The following is a 19,859-nucleotide window of genomic DNA, read 5'->3' on the forward strand; positions in this document are numbered from 1 at the left end:
ATGGATGACGGCTATTCTAGAGAGCTTAACAGCAGTGGTGATAATTTCGGAGATGAACATCTCAAAAAGAGAAATTTGTCTGGTTCTAATTCATCAAAAGAGATCAGGAAAGCTGTTGAAGAGTGTCTGTCGGCATCTTCAAGTACTCTTGATGTCAGCAGAAAAAATATTAAGCATCTTACGGAGGAAATATATAGACTGCCCAACATAAAGGTGAGTAAATTGTTGTGAGTAGTTCTGATACCCTTGGCTTAAGTATAGCACAGAGGAGTCAAGGGCTAGTTGCTTTGTCAGATGAGTGGAAGGCTACAGATACTTAGCTATGATCTTTAATCCCTATTTTTTGAGGAAAAGTCCGTGTGTAATTTCATTGAGTTGTGTATCCTTTAGTCCCCTTTAACAGTGTTCTTTCCACAACAATGTAGAGTAGTTTACAGTTTTCACATTCAACATTTTGCTTGCTAAGGAACGGCCCCTCTCTTTCTGAATTTAAAACGTGTTTATGTTTTTCTTTCTTAGTACTTTCATCTGGAAGGAAATGTCATATCAATGATTCCCGAGGATTTATTTCAAAAGCTGCCACATCTTGTTTGGCTGGATCTCCGGTATAACAAGATTAAAGCTCTTCCCCCTGGAATCGGTTACCACAGGTAAGATCATTGGTCATACAGATAATTTAATAAGAATTGTATTTGTCTTCTATTTGCCTTACTGTAATTTCATTGTAACAGTCAGACTTTTATATGTTTTTGTTTGGCGTTGACCTCAGTGCAGGAGAGTGGCAAATAAGCTTAATTTGGTTTACTAAAACTCAGATGAACTGAAAGGTCCAATTAATATTACATAGTGAATTTCTAAACTCTTTTAACTTTGGAAATGCAAGACCTGGTAGTCTTTTCACATAGGTTTTGCACCGTTTCTGCTTTATTGACTGTGGGTGAGGTGAAAACAGGGACCCACAGTTACAAACCTTATGTCACTCCAAAGTGACAATGGAGGACAGTTTAGCTAAAGAAGGTTACCCGTTCATCTGTGTTTGATAGTTGGCTGACATGGTATTGACTGTTGGAAGGATTAGTTGGCCGTCACTGATACAGATGGAGTGTGCAAGGAAGAAAGTACACCGTGACCCTGAGAAGTGCATTTGCCATGATCACCAAAACTAACTTCTCACCAGGTTGGTTTTTTTTAATGTCCTTGGACAATTCCTTGCTTCTCGCTCCAGAAGTAGGAGACCACAAATCACGATGTGTGGTAATTAACAGGAGCAAAGAAATGGTTTTGTTGCTGGAAGGAAAAAAAAGACTGGCACAGGACAGTTTGCTTGCAGTTGTGGTTCTAAAAGAAACCTTTCTGTCAAGAGTTGAGTTAGGAGGAAAAAGAGGCAACCCTTGAACAGTACGTGCTACAGAATTTTCCAAAATAAGAAAAACCAAACAATTTTATGGCATCTTGTGATTGAAACAAGGTCCTTAAAGGTATTTTAAGATCACTTGTTTATGAATCATTATATACTCAACTTGTGATTAGAAAAATACAGTAAATGAGGATTATGCTTCTAAAAATATCTGAAAAATGTTGAGTTCAGTCATGTTTTCAAATCTTTCAAATACATCCTTCATAAATTATTTATAAATTGGACAGGACTGATAGTATTTTAGTATGGCTTGTAAATTATATGATCATCATCGTATGAGTGGTTGAAGTCCTTTGAGACTAAGACATTCTCTGAGTGCATCTTCCTCGAAAATAACGTGTCAGTCATTAGTCCCTACATGTATTATGTAGAAATATTCACTGATTATTACTTAGTTGCATTTTATTTTTATTCCATGTTGGAGCATAAGCTGTATTTTAAGGTGTTTTGACATTCTCTGGGTATCCTTTTCTAGAAGCAGCCAAAAGCGTAGTTTTCATCAAAAGCAGAGACTCATTGAAATATTGTGCTAGTCTGGGGCCCGATCGATTGAATCTTTTCACTGATTTTAACAGATATTCCGATTAGAGTTTCTCCAGATCAAACAGAAATGTTGCCTCAGTTCTGGAAATGGTGTCTAGCTCCCGGTGCAGGGAGGGGAGGTACCACTCTGACACTTTTCTCTCTGGAAATCCCTGTGAGATCCGGACGTATGGCTGGGCAGGGATGAGCTGAGGCCATGTTCCACATCATTGCTGCCGCAGAGGCCGCATCCAGGCAGGAGCTGGCAGGAGCGAGCGTTTGCTGTGGCACTGGGCACATGGCCCCAGCTCTCCCTGCACAGGGCCACAAGTGGTTCGGGGGCAGCAGCACCGCCCCAGCTTACCAGGGTGCTTCAAACTGCAGAGGAATTTGGGTTTCGGAGCCTGGAATCTCCTGTCTCTTTCACTTTGTTTTTGCTTTAAACTAATTCAGTAGTCTGCTTCAATAATGCAGAAGTGAATACGGTGCTTTCATTTTTTTTGACTGAATTGAAATGTCTTAAAATATTGCCACAAATGTTAATCCGGTGTTGAGCAGCTGCCAATGTGTTTGGTTTGTTTTTCTTTCCTAGAGGTAAAGAAATATTATGACAGAAACTACCAAGCTTTCTTCCTGTTTGTTTTCTTGAATTTTAACAGTAAACAAGTCAGACTGCAACACTAGTAAATAAAAACACATTAACTTTTCTGTTAGGATATTTTTTCACTTATGATACGGACAACACCTTGCCTATAGAGTATCATTTGATCTGATATGTTGCTGGATAGTAAAAGCTATTTAAAAGAATGCTATTAAAATGGCAAAATGAAGCAGTCAAAAGTTAGGAAGCAGGTAACGTATGGTTTCTGTCTAGTCTCCGTTCCATAGCTGCCTGGGGGTCAGCGGCTGTGTGCTACAGGGGGAAAAAGAGACCGTTTCCCTGCATCTGGAGGATGTGTCTGTGTCCTAAACGTGCAGTAGCCCAGAGGCTCCCATCAGAGACGCTCCAAACCACAGTATATACAGCAACTCTGGGCATTTTACTTGCTAAACAATACCGATTGTTTTCTGAGTGCAGGCATACTGACATTTTTTCAGAAGCTTAGGATTTGTCTAAATGTTAGCAGATTTTCAGATATATCAAAACAATATTATCTTGTATGTGACATAAATGCCATAAATGTTGCATGTAACCCATGCCAAGCTTCTAGGCTGCTTCCAAGAATAGGAATACAAGACATTTTTTAAAAAAAGAAGTTGATGAAATTAAATACAAATAGGGCATATTTCTTTCTAATCTCATTATCTAAAATGGCTGAGCAGTTTTAGCTCAAATTTAGCCTGAGGAACGCACTCAACAACCCAAACAGTTGAAGCTCAGCAAAACTATAAACAACTGAAAATGATGTGTTTATAATTGGAACAGTCAGTATCAGACTTTAAAGTGATAAGCAGGCTTTGCAAAGAAAGATCAAATACTAAATGTTGAAGTAGTATGTAATAAAATGGGTATAAGTGCAAACTTCGGACTGTCATACCAGCAAGCTTTGAGGTGTGTTATTTTCCAGCACTGACGTTAGCGATGGAGAAGTGTGGATTTGCCTTGTGGCGTCCTTTCTGTAATAGGAGATGAAAGCAAGAAAAAAAACTACTGTGGAAAAATATTTCTGTGTTTCTATTTAATTACATGAACTTTGCTCTTAGAGTTACTACTCTCTTCTGTTTTATTGAAAAGGCAATTGAAAACTCTGCTTTTAGAAAGGAATCCTATAAAAGAGCTACCCGCAGAGCTTGGTAAGTACTCACTGCTTTTTTTGAAGATATCACAGACATTTTTTGGCTCTTAGTGTTTAATTCTGTGGTTAGACTTTAAAGTACTTCTATATTTATCTAAAGAATGGTTTTAATTTACCATGAATTTAATTTTTAATTTACTGTGTGCTATGAGAGGGGGGAAAATGACTTATGTTATTTATAATGCTTGCCTTCATTGATAAGAGGGGAAAATTTTATTAAAATGTCTGTGATGTTCTAGTCAGAAATGTTCGATGTTGTTTCTCTGAGTAAGGCTGAAGTAAAAAACATCTCAGGCATCTGCAGAGTCAGACATAAACAACTAAACGTGATGAGAGCTGAGAACTTCTCAGCAGCTTTTTACACTCAAGGTTGCCTTTACAGTTTGTAGCTTCATTTTAATAACTCTTTTTGCATTAGCAGTTACTACTTTGAAATAACAAATAATTCCAAATCGAATATTCCTAAGGGATACAGGAGGTTGTATGGATTCCTGGGATGGTCCGTTGAGACTCTTGGGGTCCTCGGAGCATAAATGTTGGGGTTTTTATTATCCCTTGCTGATGTTGTCTGAGCTTTCAGGCTCCTTGCTGTGGTTCTGGGAGACTAACCTCCAAAACTCAGCTGGAGTTGTGTCACCAAAACAAATGGCTTGAACTGAAGATGGCCACACAGTCAGGCCTAACATCCTTCTGCTTACATAGCTGGTGTTCGGACTGTACTTTGGCATACGTTTTTGCAGCTGCTGATGGTAAACATGCTGGCTCCTGTGCTTCATTGGACTTCATTATATTCGTTTTCACTTTCCAGGACTGTCTACACAATAAAGTAGCTTACCTGCCTCTGTCCCTCAGGTGACATCTCTGCTAGTAAAGAAAATGTGGCCAGGAATGTCCCCCGTTACTGAGGCCAGTTGGCACAAAATGACCTGTTCCTATACAGTTACACAGGTTTGGTCCCAAAGTGGGTGTTGGCGGCATGCAGAACTCTGCAGCGTCGTCATTTCCAGGCCATGGGCCAGAATAGGCTGGAGAGGCCTGGCTGGTGCAGGCAGACATGCATCTCGAGGAGCAAGGTCACCATTTAGTGATGCAGTTGTAGTCTGAGGTTCCCAAACACTGTTAGGTTTGCTGTTACTTTAACAAAGCTTTGCTATTCATACTGAATGCTGTGCAAGTGTGGTCGCTCCTGCTCCTTGGGCAATGCATTAAGAAAGAAGCAGGCACAGCGGTAAACACCCTTGCATCGCAGCCATTCTAGCCCTCTGCCATGCGATGCTGAGTCTTGCTTTCCACCTGGCAGTTACTCTGGGGCAGTTCGGACAGGTCTCTTCCCTGGACAGGTCTTCTGCGCAGACCCGGCACTCTTCAGCTCTCCAGGGCCCTGCTTTCTTCAGGCCTGCTACCCACGGGCTTCGGGCCAGCTCATCCTTGTGGGACAGGCCAGAATGCCCTCTGGCCTTTCCAAGCTCTGTGCTGAAGTCATTCACAGCCAGTGTGCCAGAGAGTGCAGGCGTGCTGGGCGCTGGCTGACCTGGTGGTGGAGTCATACATCCATAGGGAAGAAAAAACCGACTGACCCTTGCGGTTCAGACGCTGTTGACGCAGGCGCAATTCACCCGCGTTACCAGCTCTGCTGTGTTAGTTAGCTTTAGTTGCGTCCTGAAGCAGGGCTTATTCTTGTGGAGTCTCTCTCCTAGGACATTTATTGAAAGAGAACTTTGAACAGGGGATCAAAGCATATGAGTGCAGGGAAGTGGCCTCAAAGTGTAGCTGGACTCGGTGACCTCTGCAGCCCTGCTGTTGCCCATCTGGCTGCTGGAGAGGAATGGCTAGTAGTCCAGGCAGGGGAAGGACAGAGGGCGTCAGCTGATCCTTTCCTGCTTCACATGAGGCAGCCTGTTCCTGGAATAACTCTGCTTTTCTACCCTGAGCTGAGTGGTGACTTAAAAAAAAGTGGTGACTTAAAAAAAAAAAAAGTGGTGGTTTAAAAAAAACCCACAACTACTTACTGATTTGAACATCCTTGTGTCTCAAAGTAGAATGGGCCAGTGGTATGCTGGCCTTTCTGCAGTAAAACTTGGTTCATGCAATGCTGTTTTCTGGACAGATCATGGATCAGGCCTCTCTTCTACTGTAATACTTTGATACAGGTTTCCCAGATTGGTATTGAGATAAGGGAATTCCTACTGTATGTGACATTTATCCAGTTCTCCTGGCTATGTGGATGATAGGCATCAAAAAAATGGATGCCAGCGTTCCTCCTGTGTTGGAGGTTTTGTTCAAGCCACAGCAATTGGAAAAGAGCGCTGCAGGCTCTGCAGGGCAGGTCGTGTTGGGCAGCAGCGCGGTGATGACAGATGGCTGGAGGTATTTGTAGAGGCTGGCTGCAGCCAGGCTGCCCGGAGCTGGGGGGGGGTGTGTGCTCATTAGCGAGTGTGCAGTGATACCCTCACTGAGCAGGGGTGGCCCAAGCCAGCCTGGCCCGCTCTGCCAGCTCTGCTAGCAAGACTTTCAGCATCATTTGCCTTAATCGCTTGCACACATCCACTTCAGTATTTTTAACAGTTGCAAGGATCCTGGATAAGGCTGGCACAATTGTTGTGCTGGGGTGATGCTGTCCTACCATATGCCTTACTTCGGATGATCTGTTCTGTTGGCAGAGCCCGTATGTCCATGGCAGTGCCACCCAGTAGTCATATATACTACAATTGCCATGAGATAATATATACAGATACGTATGTGTGTGCATGTGTACATACATACACATGATGTGCAGAACCGTGCCTCCCTCTGCCCCGCAGCAGCTGAGCTGCTTCGGACTTGACTGCTTATGTAGTGGGCAAAGTGAGACTGGGACCGGCACAGTGATTTGAACCTTAGCTAGGGGATGGTAGATGTTTTGCAAGGATTGCATTAATCCAGGTGACTAAAGGCTCATCGTTTCCCTGCGGTGGAGTGGTGCTTGTCAGGACTTCCAGGGCCCCTGCGTGTCCCAGGCAGTGCCTCACAGGCTTCTCTGCTCGTGGGACCTGAGCAGAATGCCAAGCAGTCCACCTGGTAAGCTGGGAGGAAACCTGGGAATTGTGCTGTGACATTGTGAGGCGTTGTCAAAATCTAGTATATTTGTACAAAACACTCATGTTTTGACAAGACAGCTTTTTCTGACAAAATCATGTTTCATGAGCTAATTCCCAGCCCACTCTTACTCCTACCCTTCCCTATTGCTCTCTTGTCGGTACACTTGCCATCATAACCACCTATATCAAGAAACAGAGTAGGAGCTGATGCTGACAGTGTCAGCACTAACTCTGATGTGAGCTACCGTCCTGCAGTGTCTGTTCCGTGATTCTTGGTCCTCTCTTTTCGTAGTAAGCAGAATACCAGTTTTATGATGCTAGTATCATCAATACCAAACAAAAAGCCTGTAATGTAAACTGAGGTGAGTTTGGAGGATGATCTGTGATAACTCTATCTCAGCTGTTAGTCTTCATTTCTTGGGTGTTTTTTTAACCTAGATCTGGAATGAACTTACAATGTTTGTCTTCATTCATTGAACTCTTTTTTGGTTTGTTTTGTTAAAAGCTACTTGTTCAATGAATGAAAAATCTTTGGAAGGGAAGTAGGAGTCTGAATGGTAACAAAACAGTTATTCACCTGGGGCTGTTCCTAGACCGTTGATACTGGTTCACATGATTTGTGTAGAATTATCATGTGTTCTAAATTTCATTTTCAAAGATGAAAAATTAGTTGCCAGCCAACATGTTTCAAAAAATGATCTCAAAGTCCAATGTACTGTGTGCTGGTTGGGCAGTGTTGTGGGGAACTTGGGATACGTGCCTTCTGTTTCCAGGGCTGCCAGTGGCTGCTGGAGAAGTCAGGAGAGTTACCTGGCTTTGGGTAAGTCCTCGGACAGCCCGGGCCTCCGTTTCCTCTGCTGTAAAATGGGGATGATGATACTGTTATAAAACTCTTCAAGCCTACTGAAGAAAGCATTGCACAGGAGCAAAATAATTTTATTGCTGCATCTACCTAAGTGTGCTTTAGAATCATTTAGGAGCAAATACTAAAGAATGAAGAATCTCAGTAGGTGACGCAGTTTAAAATTTCATTTTAAAATTTTTTGAAATGGCTGCTGGAAGGTAGAGTGCCAGTTTGCCATCCTCCCAGGCGTGCGAGTGCCGTCAGCGCTCACTGCCGCATCACGCAGCATGAGCTGGAGCTGCGTGTCCGGGGTAACTCCCCCACTGCATTCAAATCTTCTTCAAACCTCAGTGGTTTTCAGCAAGATAAAAAACTGATTTCATTTTTGCAGTGCTGAAGTCATCTGTGTGATTCATTTTGATCATTTCTGTTTAAAAATAGGTTCAATTTCTTAATATGAAACTATTTTAAATCTGATTATATTCCCAAATAGTTCTTTACAAGGTGCATTTTCAAAGCCATTTCTTCCCGTTAATAATGTAGCTCTTTGTTTCTGCATTTATATTTTATGATTATTTGAACTAATTTTCTAATTTGTGAATCATGACTGTATGAAAAGGCATTCTGGTAATTGTAGCTCACTTGGCAAACTTTTGGTTTTAGATTGTTAGAATACAGACAATTTGCTAAACCTCCAAACCTCGGCATGCCTTATCATCAATGCCACATTGTCAGCAGTCAATGGGATTGTTCTGAGCACTGGGAATGCTCGCTCGCGTGACAGGCACACACTCATATCTGAGCTCTGTGGTTATGCTTCTTCACAAAACTAACAGCAATAATTGCACAACAGTGTGTTTAGCTCTGCAATAAACACGGATTTTCAATTTCGTGTACTTCTGTTACTCTGTAGCATAATTACGTATACAGCACTGCTGGCCGGTTGTATTTTTAGTTTGTAGTCCAGTAGTTCTTCCTTTGTGCTTTGTTTTCTGTGTGGCAGTTTGTCTGCCCCGGGGTGTTTCCCGTGACCTGTGGTACCAGGCTGGCAGGCTGATTCCGCGTTGTTCCCTCTTAAACTTCACTTACAGCAAACCAACAGGGCCATGGTTTTAAACAAGGGGCAATGGTTTAAACTAGAGCGGGGCAGGTTTAGATTAGCCGTTGCAATTTGAGTGCGATTGTGGAATAATGATTCAGACAGTTCTGATTTTCCTTGCTTCTCAGTCTGAGTTCAACTTTAGCAGACTTCAAAGGAATAGTTCTGATTAAAATTTGAGAGTTCTAATTCTAGGTGTGGTCTGTGGGGGAAAAAATATAAGTTTTGAGTGTTTTTTGAGATTTGAGCTGAATTTTCCTTAGCTCTCAAGTAAGTAACTTTGTTGCTGTTAGGAGGGTAAAACTCAATTTTTCTCACACTACCGCTAAGCTACCAGTCAGCTCTTACCCTGTGGCTGATCAAAAAAACAGATAATGAAAAATCAGAATGTTAGTTGAAAAGAAATAAGTTTTAGGTGCATTTGTTCTCCATTTCAGTGAAACTGGGACAAATCTGCATTCCCTGGCGGTAACAGGGTGTCGCGGTAGATCTCTGTGTAGCTGTGGTATGGTTTCTCATGCAGCAGGTTGTACGTACTGTCCCCCTGCTGTGGAGAATTCATTTGCTCCGGGGTCTCCACTCTCTCTTCGAAGAGAAGGGACCCCAAAGGACGCGGTGGTTGCCCCGTGGCGGTGCTTGGAGCAATGATGGCCTCGGTGCTCCCCAGCTCCCGCAGACCACTGGTACCTCCTGCAGCTGCTCGCTGCCTGCAGTGGCTCTCCTCCTGGCTTTTATTTCGTCTTTTTAAGTGTACTCTGTCAGTGTTGCTGTAGTTGACATTTCTAGAGAAGTAATGTCAAATGGAGTTGTTAATAACATTGTAAAATTTGTTTTGTAACATTCCTTTCAGCTTTAATTACTGGTAATTTAAAATCAAATAGCTGTGCTGTTAGTGATGTATTTGTCATTTCTGCAAGTAAGGTTTTACAAAAACATTTTAAAAGAGCAAATACATTATTTTATACTGTAATGAATAAAGGAGGTAGACACAGAATGTTAAGCAGTCAGCCTGTAGCAAGTGAGGCAGATTAGACTGCATAGTGGAGCTGTGAAGATCTAAAGTGTGGAGATTTTATTAAAGTCTGACTCCAGTAATACAACATGAGAAATATATTCTGACTGACTAGATTGAGATTGTCTGTGCTGTCTTAAATGCTGCTCTTCCTGAATGCATTGTTTTAAACCATATGTCGATCTAAAATAAATGTCAGGACAAAATACATCGCCTTTCTTTTAGAGACTTGGTACATCTATGTTTTGAAAGATTTAGCAGCTTTCAACTGTTGTGGTTTTGTTTGAATCAAAACAGACTGAAAGTATTATTTAATTCCGGAAATCTAGTTAGGAAGGGAAAATTGCTAATTTTATTTTATTTCTGTGAAATGTGATTTATAAATATTTATAAATATAAATAATCAGTATAAATCGGATTCCTGAAATAGATTGTGCATATTTTGCACTTTGTTCCCATTTCGCCAGACAGTAAGCAGAACATGACAGATGACTGCCACCCTGGCCGTCAGCTCCTCTGCACGTGTGTAACCTGTGCCGCACATGCTTCTGCGGAGGAGATGAGCAGGAGGCTGCGGCAGGTCTGCGAGACACACGAACCCATTAACCCCCGGGAGGCTGAAGATTTATGTCCCTCCCTTGTTGGTCGCCAAGAGATGGTGGCCCTTTGTTCCTTGGGCAAGAATAGCTAGTGGCGAGGGTGGGAGAGAGAAGCAATATGGGCTCGCTAATTTCAGAAGTAAAAAATTAGAACAATGCGCTAGCAAGGAGAGAAGGAAAACTTCAAAATCTTTAATTCCTTTCCTTTCATATGAAAAAAATGTTGGTCAAAAACCTGATTTATCAACACCGCAAATTCCATTCATTTATGGGTAAAAGCATAAGAACAGCAGTGAGGGGGTTGTACTGGTCGGCTGAGCTGTCGTAAGGAAGTTCGTTTTGTCTGGACTGATCTTGAACGGGGGGAACAATTTGCTTAGAGAAATTAAATAATTAAAAATTTTAAAAATAGGAGATAAAAAACATTAAAAGATTGCAAAGCTGTTAAGCAACAGGAGAATATACGGGCAAAAAAGGTAAAAGAAGAAAAAGCATGCAAGCACTGACAAGAAGAATGACAGGATCTGTTTTATACAAATTCATGTGAAACATGTCAGAAACCAAAACAGAAGATACCCGGGGCAGAGTACACGCCAGATGATGCTACAGCGCTGGCTCAGTTCAACGATGGGTCCCCTGCCGGGAAAAGGCGGGAGTTCTTGGCGGAAGAGATGAGTTTTTTGCATTTCAATGAGAAGTATGTGAAGTGATAAAATACATGTTTGGCTCTGTATACATCTGGGCCAAACTCTGGAACTGGGTGTCAACTCTGAAGTACTTTTTCACAAGAGCCTTGGTCTGCAGGTGGCCTTAGTGAAGCACAGCAAAGCAGCGGCTTTAACATTCTCAGGAGTTACTTTCAAGAAGAAAGCAAACATTTCAATGTGACTCAGTCTGTCTGCCCAGAATAGCCTGAGATTTGAGAAGAGACATATAGCCCATCAGGAATTCGGTAATAATCTTAGGAATTACGCTATTAGTAGTACTATGCATATGTAACACTGTGGAATAATTACTAAATTGGCTAAAAATACAAAAGTACAGCATTGTTCACACATTAAGGAAAAGTATAAAATCAAGAGGCTTCTGAGGTAGAAAATAGCCGCAGCTGGCATGAAGAATACAACACCTGTGGTTCACAATACAACAATACAACACTTGTTCACAATACAACACTTGTGAAGCTACATGAGGTACGGGGCGGGATGCCATTATTCCGTGGCTTTACCTTATGATGTATAGCAGATACGGGAATGGGATGATACCATGAAACAGATAAGCTGCCAATTAGCTGCCCGCTCGATACTCGGAGCCAACATTTTGTCAAAGTTTGATGAAATGCTGTCCTTTGTGCGAACTTTGCTCATTATAATGTCATTATAATACCAAAACACACCTCCATCCTGAAGGCTACCTGCCTCCAAGGTGCGACCACTCCATCTTGAGTCTGTGCCCTGAATTTCTCGTAAACTATACCTTTAATTGTGAAGCGAGAGAATTTTACACCAATCATAATAAACGTATGTATGACTAAAGTCACTCAAACTCCACCTTGAAGATAACAAATAGTATAAAAATAGCCCGAGAGAGGGGGGATACCCGGGGAAGACACCATCGCGAAGAACTCCATCACTGATTTCTGGGATCAGTCGACGGGCTGAGCCTTTCTTCCCCCCCATAGCGGGGGGGTAAGACTTAGATCTTTGGGTAAGACTTAGATCATACCGAGTACTTTCTCGGGAAACTTAGAAATTTCTCTAGAGAATCTCTTTCCTACATTTATAGCCAGGCTGTATCGTTTATAACTTTGTCGGGCGTTTTGTATGTGTCACAATACTTCCATTTGCACGTGCTTTGCAGACAGTGTATTTATCACCGGCAATCCTAAGAACCTACATACCTGTTGTTTAAATAAACTGCACTGTTTCAGTAGCTGGTCGTTTCGGTTTCTCACTGAGCGCGACCAAAGACTGGAGAGTGGCCATGCTAGTTCATGAGCACGACTAGACTGAAGGTGCAGTCCACTATTAGTGTATCCAAATCATAATAGTTTAATAAATATTAAACGTGACTGGACTGATAGTGCTGGATTGGGCATCACTCAGAATTTAAACCTACCGCACCTGGCCTCCCCCCTCGGTGAGGAGTGTTAGAACGCAAGGGGTTTATCTTCTGCCAAAACCGCTTTGCCCCTTTCATGAAACAAACACTATCAGTTATTTGTAGCTCTAAAACCAGCAAGGTAAAAATCTCTAGACTTGGCCACATAGATAATTTAAGGTAGTATATAGTATCTGCACATGTAATAATGGTAATTACCATAGAAATCAGAAACACAGTTAATACCAGTCATTCAGTTGGACTCAACTGCTCTGTGTATCTGAAAACTCACCCAGCTTTCAAACGTGGAAAGGTTGGGCCTGATGAGCTTTCGAGGTCCCTTCCAGCCTGGGCTGTTCTGTCGTTCTGTGTTTGCTAAATTCTGTCATTTTCACAGGAAACTTAACTTCGTTGACAGCCTTGAATCTGAGACACTGTCCCCTTGAATTTCCACCTAAAGATGTCATACAAAAGGGATTAAAATCCATCCTGTGCTTTCTTCGGGATTCTGGGAATGGAAGACTACCCTGTATGGAGCCAGCCATGCCAGGTATGTTGGAGAGGTATTGGTGTGCGTTTACTGCGGTTTGCTTTGCAAAAGTGGGAACCAAGGGATCTTTCCTTGTGGGCTCTTTCGCTAGTGGGTGTCGTCCATCTTTGCATCTGAATGGGATATTGCTGGCTAGAATAAGTGATGTTGTGCTTCAATTTTGTGATAAAAAAAATCAAACCGTGGATCTTAAAGCGGAGAAGAAGAGGTTTTATTTGTATAAAAGGAAATTTTAAGTACGTGTGATGCGGTTAGACGAACAGAAGATGAAGTTTCAGCAGAGTCTGTTGTTCAGAATCAGCAGAGGAGCAGCACGAACAGAAGCAGAAGGTTGGGCCGTTTCATTAAGGTGAAGAATGGCTAGTGTGCACGCAGGCACTCAGAGTAGTCGAGAGGATAACTGCACATTTGTAGGGAATACAGGGGAAATGGACATATTAGGGAGATGAAAGAGGACACTTAATTAGCAGATGACTGTGTAAAAAAAATGGAAATGCAGTACCTGGCTTTCAGAAAAAAGGTGGAGCCGATAAATGACGGATGGTTCAGTGTAGCTTCTGGTTTCAGGCCATAGTCTGGTTCAGACACGTAGGCTGCTGCAGACACTGAGGAGGCTAGTGACAGCCTCCCAGGGGTGACGAACCCCAAAAGTCACACTAGTCGATTGCCTCCGTGACACGGGCAGAGGCCTGGTGGGCAGAGCAGACCAAGTTGCTGGTGCTGCAGTGGGGCAGTGGGGCCGTGCCAGGCGCTGGGGGCCACTGAAGGCTGTCAGATGTCGGCCTCCCCTCGGCGCGTGCAGCGCCTGTCTGCGGCCTCCCCCGGCCGGCGGGCAGGAGGGTGTGGAGGTGGGAGCGGGGCTGGGCAGCACCTGCGGGCACATCCCAGAACCAGCTCTCTGCTCGCTCCGGTTCGCTGCTCCGCTCGGGCTCTGGCAGGAGGCAAGAGGAACATGAGAACAGGCATGGGGGAAGTTGCGTTGTCTGCCTGTGTGTCATAAGGAAGGTGGGGATGTAATTACCAAATTTGTATACAATCTGAAGCACACACCTACTTCTTAAAAATGTCGTGCGCTATAAATACACCATAACTAATTTTCACAAGCTGCTTCACATTGTTCATCTGCATGCCAGAAGCCTGATAGTGCTTTCTGTGTTTTCATATTGTGTTTCAGCTCACATTCTTCAAAGACAAGCACAATTTGCTCTTTTATCACACTTTCTCCTTTTTTCCACACAGTATTGCAGTTATAAATTTACATTAGGAGGGTAAAATTAAGAAGTTGTCAGCAGAGAGGAAAAGATGCAACATCATTTGCATTATTTATGGTCTGATAGGTTCCAGAAGTCATTAATAATAGAAATACTGGGCATATTCCCACAGAAGAACGCTCCTCGGACTTAAGCTTTCCTTTAATGAAGGCTAATTACTGTGGATACCATTAGTATCAGAGTGGAATTAGGGGTGTTAAAATGTGGTATCATTAAAGGGACTGCAGTAAATTCAGAGTATGGATGAGCCACTTAAAATGCTAAGCAATACACTGAAATATAAAAATATCAACTCGAAATACCACGATGCTGAAAATGAAGTCAAAATAGTGATGTAAAGACAGTGACTACATTTTTTTTATTGTCAGTTCCACATATGATGTCATTAAAGGGAACCATGAACACGAGTATTGTCTTCATGTTTTAAGACCTTGTTTATAGTTCTTGTTTTGAGACCGATTTTATCCTAGTAGTGTTGCTTGATTACCACCATTTACCTCCAAATTTCACCACATTTTAGCATGACTTGAGAGCGAGCAGTGCATTTTTCTCTAGAGACAAGTTTCATCTGCATTACTAGTGCTTAACATTTAGATCATTTTTTCCATGTTGGTGGACATTTATTTTAGCATGCACAATATGTCAAAATCTGCTTACTTAACATGTTCAGTCATCAGGATCTCGAGTGAAGTTATAGACTAAGGCCCCCTCTGGGTTACCCTCCTAGCTTGGCTTTTACACTTGTGAGAGAACTTCTTTCTAAGCAATCTGCAGCCAGATTCACGTGATGTATTAGGGAAGTTCAGTAGCTCATTGGGTTGGCAAGTGAAGTCGTTTTCTCAGAATATCTAAATCAAGGCTTGTTTCAGACATGGTTTGTTAGCTTCACGCTCATTTTGATACCTCCTCAAGCAAGGATCGTGCCGCATGAGAGCTATTGTAGGTCAAGAAGGAAGCTGACTGAGGCGCCCGCCTCAGGCCATGTCGCTTCACAATTGGTGTAAATGCATCATCTTGAAAATGTCTTCCAGGAAGGAAACCAGGGATATATTGAAGTAGATCTTTCAAGATGCAAGATTGCTCTTTTAAATGTTTTTTACTGTTTCAGAAGTCCAGTCCTAGCTTAATTTTTAATGTAGTCACAATGATAGAGCTAGAACCCCAAAGTTCTCTATCTCCCAGAATTGCCCATGCTACAGGAGTCAGCACAGACCATTGCTAAATGTTACGGCAATGTCAGAGATGTCCTCTTCTAGAAAGTAATCAATGGCCTGTGGAAGTGGGTGAGCTTTGTTAACTGTTTTGGATTTGTTGTGGGGTTTTTTTGTTAAATACTAGCATTTTAATATAGGAATATACACTGCTCATTTAACTTATTTTTTTGCTGTACGTTCTGCAGAGTTGCTCATGTTTACTGGTGCATCGTGCTACGTTTGTTTACCAAGAGTATGAACATGAAAGGGAAAAAAGCTCCTGGTTTCATTTGTGTTTAATGTAGTTGCAGCTGATGTTTGTTTTTCTGGAGGTGGGCCTAATGCCAAGTGTAGGTGTTTGCTGGATATTTCCATCAACAGCACAATAAGGTTTAGAATCAAAACAGGAAAAACACTTGGGAGTGGGTATAAAATGTCAAACATTTGCCCATAATTTTCAATGGAACTAATGTGGCTCTTGGATATTCAAAATTATGCCTTTTGTAGACGTTCAAAGTGTTTGGTAACAAATCTTTATCACGGTTGCAGTACATTGGAATGCTTCAGTCCAGTTCCACGAAGCTTTCTCTAGCATTGAAGTGGGGTTTTAGTGAGCAAAACCGAAGCAAAACTTCTATGCAGGAGAGTTACCCACCCCTTCTTACTGTGCTTATTGATAGGAATTCTCCCCTATACAATTAGGAAATTAATTTATCTTTGAGCATTTTTAGTTGTTACCTAATATAAAAAATTCAGAGTAGCAACAAAAGCATGTCTTTGTATGCTACAGAAGTAAAACCCCTGAGCAGAAGCAAGTCTCTGTCCTGGGGACATCTGGCCAAGTTTCTCTGTGTGCTGAGCTCCCAACACGAGTGCAGCGTCAGCAGCTGAAACAGCTTTTCTTGATTTTGTTTTTAAAGCTGTGCAGGCTATGAAGACAGGCTGTCTGCTTTTTATCTTTTTATCTGTGTGAGGTGAACCAGTATTATTTTTCAGAGATCGCTTTCTATACTCAGCAGTAGCAACTTAGAATTCATTTCAGCCGATCGCTCTTCAAGTTAGTATGTATGCGAGTTTTGTTTGGGAATTAGCAGAGTCGTGTCTGACAGCGGTGGGTTTGTATGGTAAAGTGGACTATTAGAGCTGTTTTTCCAAGTTCCCTTAGGCGTATGTTACATGCTTCCTTTCAAAATAAACACCTAATATACTTGAAACACTCTAGTTACTTGTTTTGGTTTTTAACTCCTGTTCAACGGTACACAATCTTGAATTTTTTGAGATTTGGTTAGTATTCTTCAATATAGCAAATCAAAAGCATTTTTTCTGCTGATTCTTGTCTGCATAAGAATATGGGATCACCTTCTACTGAATTCAAACCCAATAGATGAGAATGACAGAACAACTATAAATTATGCTCTGGAACAGCATCGTAACTTAATTATGTTAGCATGTTTAATGTTAGTTTAGATAGTGGTATATTTAAAGAAAAATAATCCCATGGACTTTAATATTTGGAATCTGTGGGCATGCACATGAAGTTTGGGAACCTTCTGTAACATGCAAGAGTTTTTGCTCCCTCCCACATGGCCCATCTGTTCCCGTTGGATGGGAGCAGTGTGTAAGAAGTAGTATATACATACTGCATGCAGAGAGGGTAACAGAATGTACCTTGGAATAATGCTGCTTCTCAGAAACGCAAGAAGAGAGGGAGATGAAAGCCAGTGTGTTCCTTCTCTAGGATTCGGGGTACCTCCTGAGCCTGTAGAACCAAGCCCTTGTGTATCTTGCGATCTCTCAGCCCCGGTCAGAGGTGAGCTGGGCTATATGCAGTTGTTGTGGTTATCGGTTGGGCAGCAGAAGGCCTAGGGTACGGACCTACCCCAAAAGGCGGGTGAATTCTGCGGTGGTCAACTATTGCTGAGCGTGGCACTGCTGCGGATGCCCCGAGAGCTCACGCACACAAACCATGGTCAGCAGTGTCTAACAGTCACCTTGGTGCAGCGTAGATATACCCTGGGATCAGTCATCCGCATGTAAATATGGAAGATCACTGAGTAAATTCAGTTGTATGTGAGGATTAATACCTATAAAGGTGTAATTTGAGATAATGCTAAATTCGTTTAATCTGAGATGCCAGTTGGGATTAAATGCGAGGTGTGCTAAAGCTTCCATTGGTGCCCTGGTTGTCGTCATTACGTTCCATTACATATTTAAAGTGGTTGTGTTAAAAGATCTTTCCTGTTTTGGCTCACAGATTGCATTTGGGCACTTGTAGTATGTTAATGGTTATGTATCTGTTTGCTTTGCCTTTTTACTTCCTCTGATAAATGGAACATCTTTTTAACTCCTATTCCTCATGCAGAGAACTCCAGCTTTAATTCAGTCATACACAGTTCATGTAATACTTATTTATACCCAAATATACATTGGCAAGCTGTAAATGCTGCAGAAGAATGAAGTGAGAGAGTTAGGGTTACATACAGCCTTAACTCAGTCCTCGCATGCACATGCATTACGTGAGTCTTCATGTCCACTCTATTTTTTTCCTCAAAGTCGCGATCCCAGTACAAAGCTGGGATTTTCCACTTTCGTGCCCACCTCTGTTGTTCCCACAGTGTCTGTGGCAGGGCCGTGTTTGAACCCTGCTGAGGTCCGTGGTGGCCTCTTGGTTCAGCTGCCCGGGTCTGGGGCGGCCCCAAGGGAGGCGGGGGCTCGGTGCGATCTGGGGCGAGAGGAGACTTCCAGCGAGGAGGACTATGGACCCGCCCTGAGAACCTGCAGGGTTGCCGCGGGGGGTGGAGGACACATGGCTCTGGAACCCGGTGTGAGTCAGAGGTACTGAGCACTTCGCAAAAATGATGTTACCTTGAATCAGCTTCTGCATGGTGGAACTGATAAAAAGCTGGGTGGAGAGTGTACCAAATTATGAGGTAGGCAAATTATCAGTCAAAAGGGAGGGGAGGCACCGTTCTGCTCACAGACACCGACAGGCTGTCGGCTTCTTCCAGAACAGATTGCTTTAAACTTGGGACAAATCTTTGAGAACAAAATAGGTATTAAAATAAGAAGACACTAACAAATCCCACTTCTGTTTGATTGATTGACACTATCTAAATGCTGTCTTTTGCTTAGGAAAAAAATCGAACTTCCTTGATACATAGGATTCCAGTAATCTCCCTTTGATTCCAGTAGAAATGGCACCTGTTGAAAAGCTCCACTTAAGTGAACTGTTGCAGTCCAGTTTTGATGCGTCAGAGGAGTGGCCTAACGGAGAGGAAAAGCTGAGGTTTCAGAAGCTGAAAGAAGAAATTATAAAATATGAAAAAGAAGAATTTCTTGCTGACGAACATGTAGGTGCAATCCAGGGTTTTACTGAAGCAGAGAAAAGGCACAGAAAGAACGAGTCAGCTCGTCTCTGCCCGTGACCGAGCTCCGCGCAGTGATGTATGATAAGGGTCTTGCGAGTGCTTGAAAACTCTGCATTTCTGCTGGAAAATAGAAAAGCATCTTAATACGCATCATTATACTGATTGTCAAATACGTATTTGGTGAATAAATGATATTTTTGATATACGTATATGGAATACAATATAACTTTTCTATTTTCTATTCTTTAAATATTTTTTTCCAAAATTAAAAAACACTATCAATCTTTATTTCCTTATTTACTTCTTTTTGTTCCTGTTTTTATAATTGTACCCTTGAATGTCCGGATTCATTCTACTGAAAAACAATAGAATTTTATAATGCAGAATAACAAAGGACTGTAGAATCCTGGAGGTAACCTAATTTTTCATTTCTAGTGTATGCAATATGATAAATAACTAAGTATAAATACAAGATAATACGTTAAATTCCTTTACGTTTGCACTCAAAGCATTCAATAAACGCTTTATTTATCATATTTCATAATATGCAAATAATGCAAACCCGATTTGGGAGAATTTGGTGGTGAATCCCTTTTGAAAAGGGATTTGTGTATAAAGGAGACAATGAACACACTGGAAATGTCCTTAATTTTTTTTTGTCCAACTTTTTTCAGTATTTACTATGATATCAGTGAATTTTTCCCCCAATATTCATGAACATTATTCTTGTTACTTAAAAATTAACACTAGTTTTTAATAAACTAGAGCTGACTGATGTTTTAAATATTGACCATTTGATTAGGTTTTGGATTTCAAACACAAATTGAAAGGGATTTTTATATTTTCTGTGAGTTTTCTTTCCTGCCTTCTCTCTTTCACTCCTCACCCTTTGGCGTTTGCTCCCTCCGCCTCTCTGCCGGCCCTCCCAGAAAACTTGTGCAAGAGGTTGTAAGGCAGTAGCAGAAAGCTGTGTGTGGAATGAGGCTGGAAGGGCTGGGGGAAGATCTCGGA

The 19,859-nt window shown here is 42.0% G+C and overlaps 1 protein-coding gene across 1 annotated transcript in view; it reads left to right on the top strand.

Moving 5' to 3' along the window:
* Positions 1–19,859, top strand: part of LRRC27 (leucine rich repeat containing 27) — a 31,800-nt gene continuing 11,941 nt past the window's right edge. Inside the window, 5 exon segments of the mRNA XM_054207598.1 lie at positions 1–213; positions 520–650; positions 3,675–3,733; positions 12,864–13,016; positions 18,673–18,901. Of these exon segments, the coding sequence (XP_054063573.1) occupies positions 1–213; positions 520–650; positions 3,675–3,733; positions 12,864–13,016; positions 18,673–18,901 (785 nt within the window).

This window comes from Rissa tridactyla, chromosome 6 (assembly GCF_028500815.1).
Source record: "Rissa tridactyla isolate bRisTri1 chromosome 6, bRisTri1.patW.cur.20221130, whole genome shotgun sequence".
NCBI classification, from domain to species: Eukaryota; Metazoa; Chordata; class Aves; order Charadriiformes; family Laridae; genus Rissa; species Rissa tridactyla.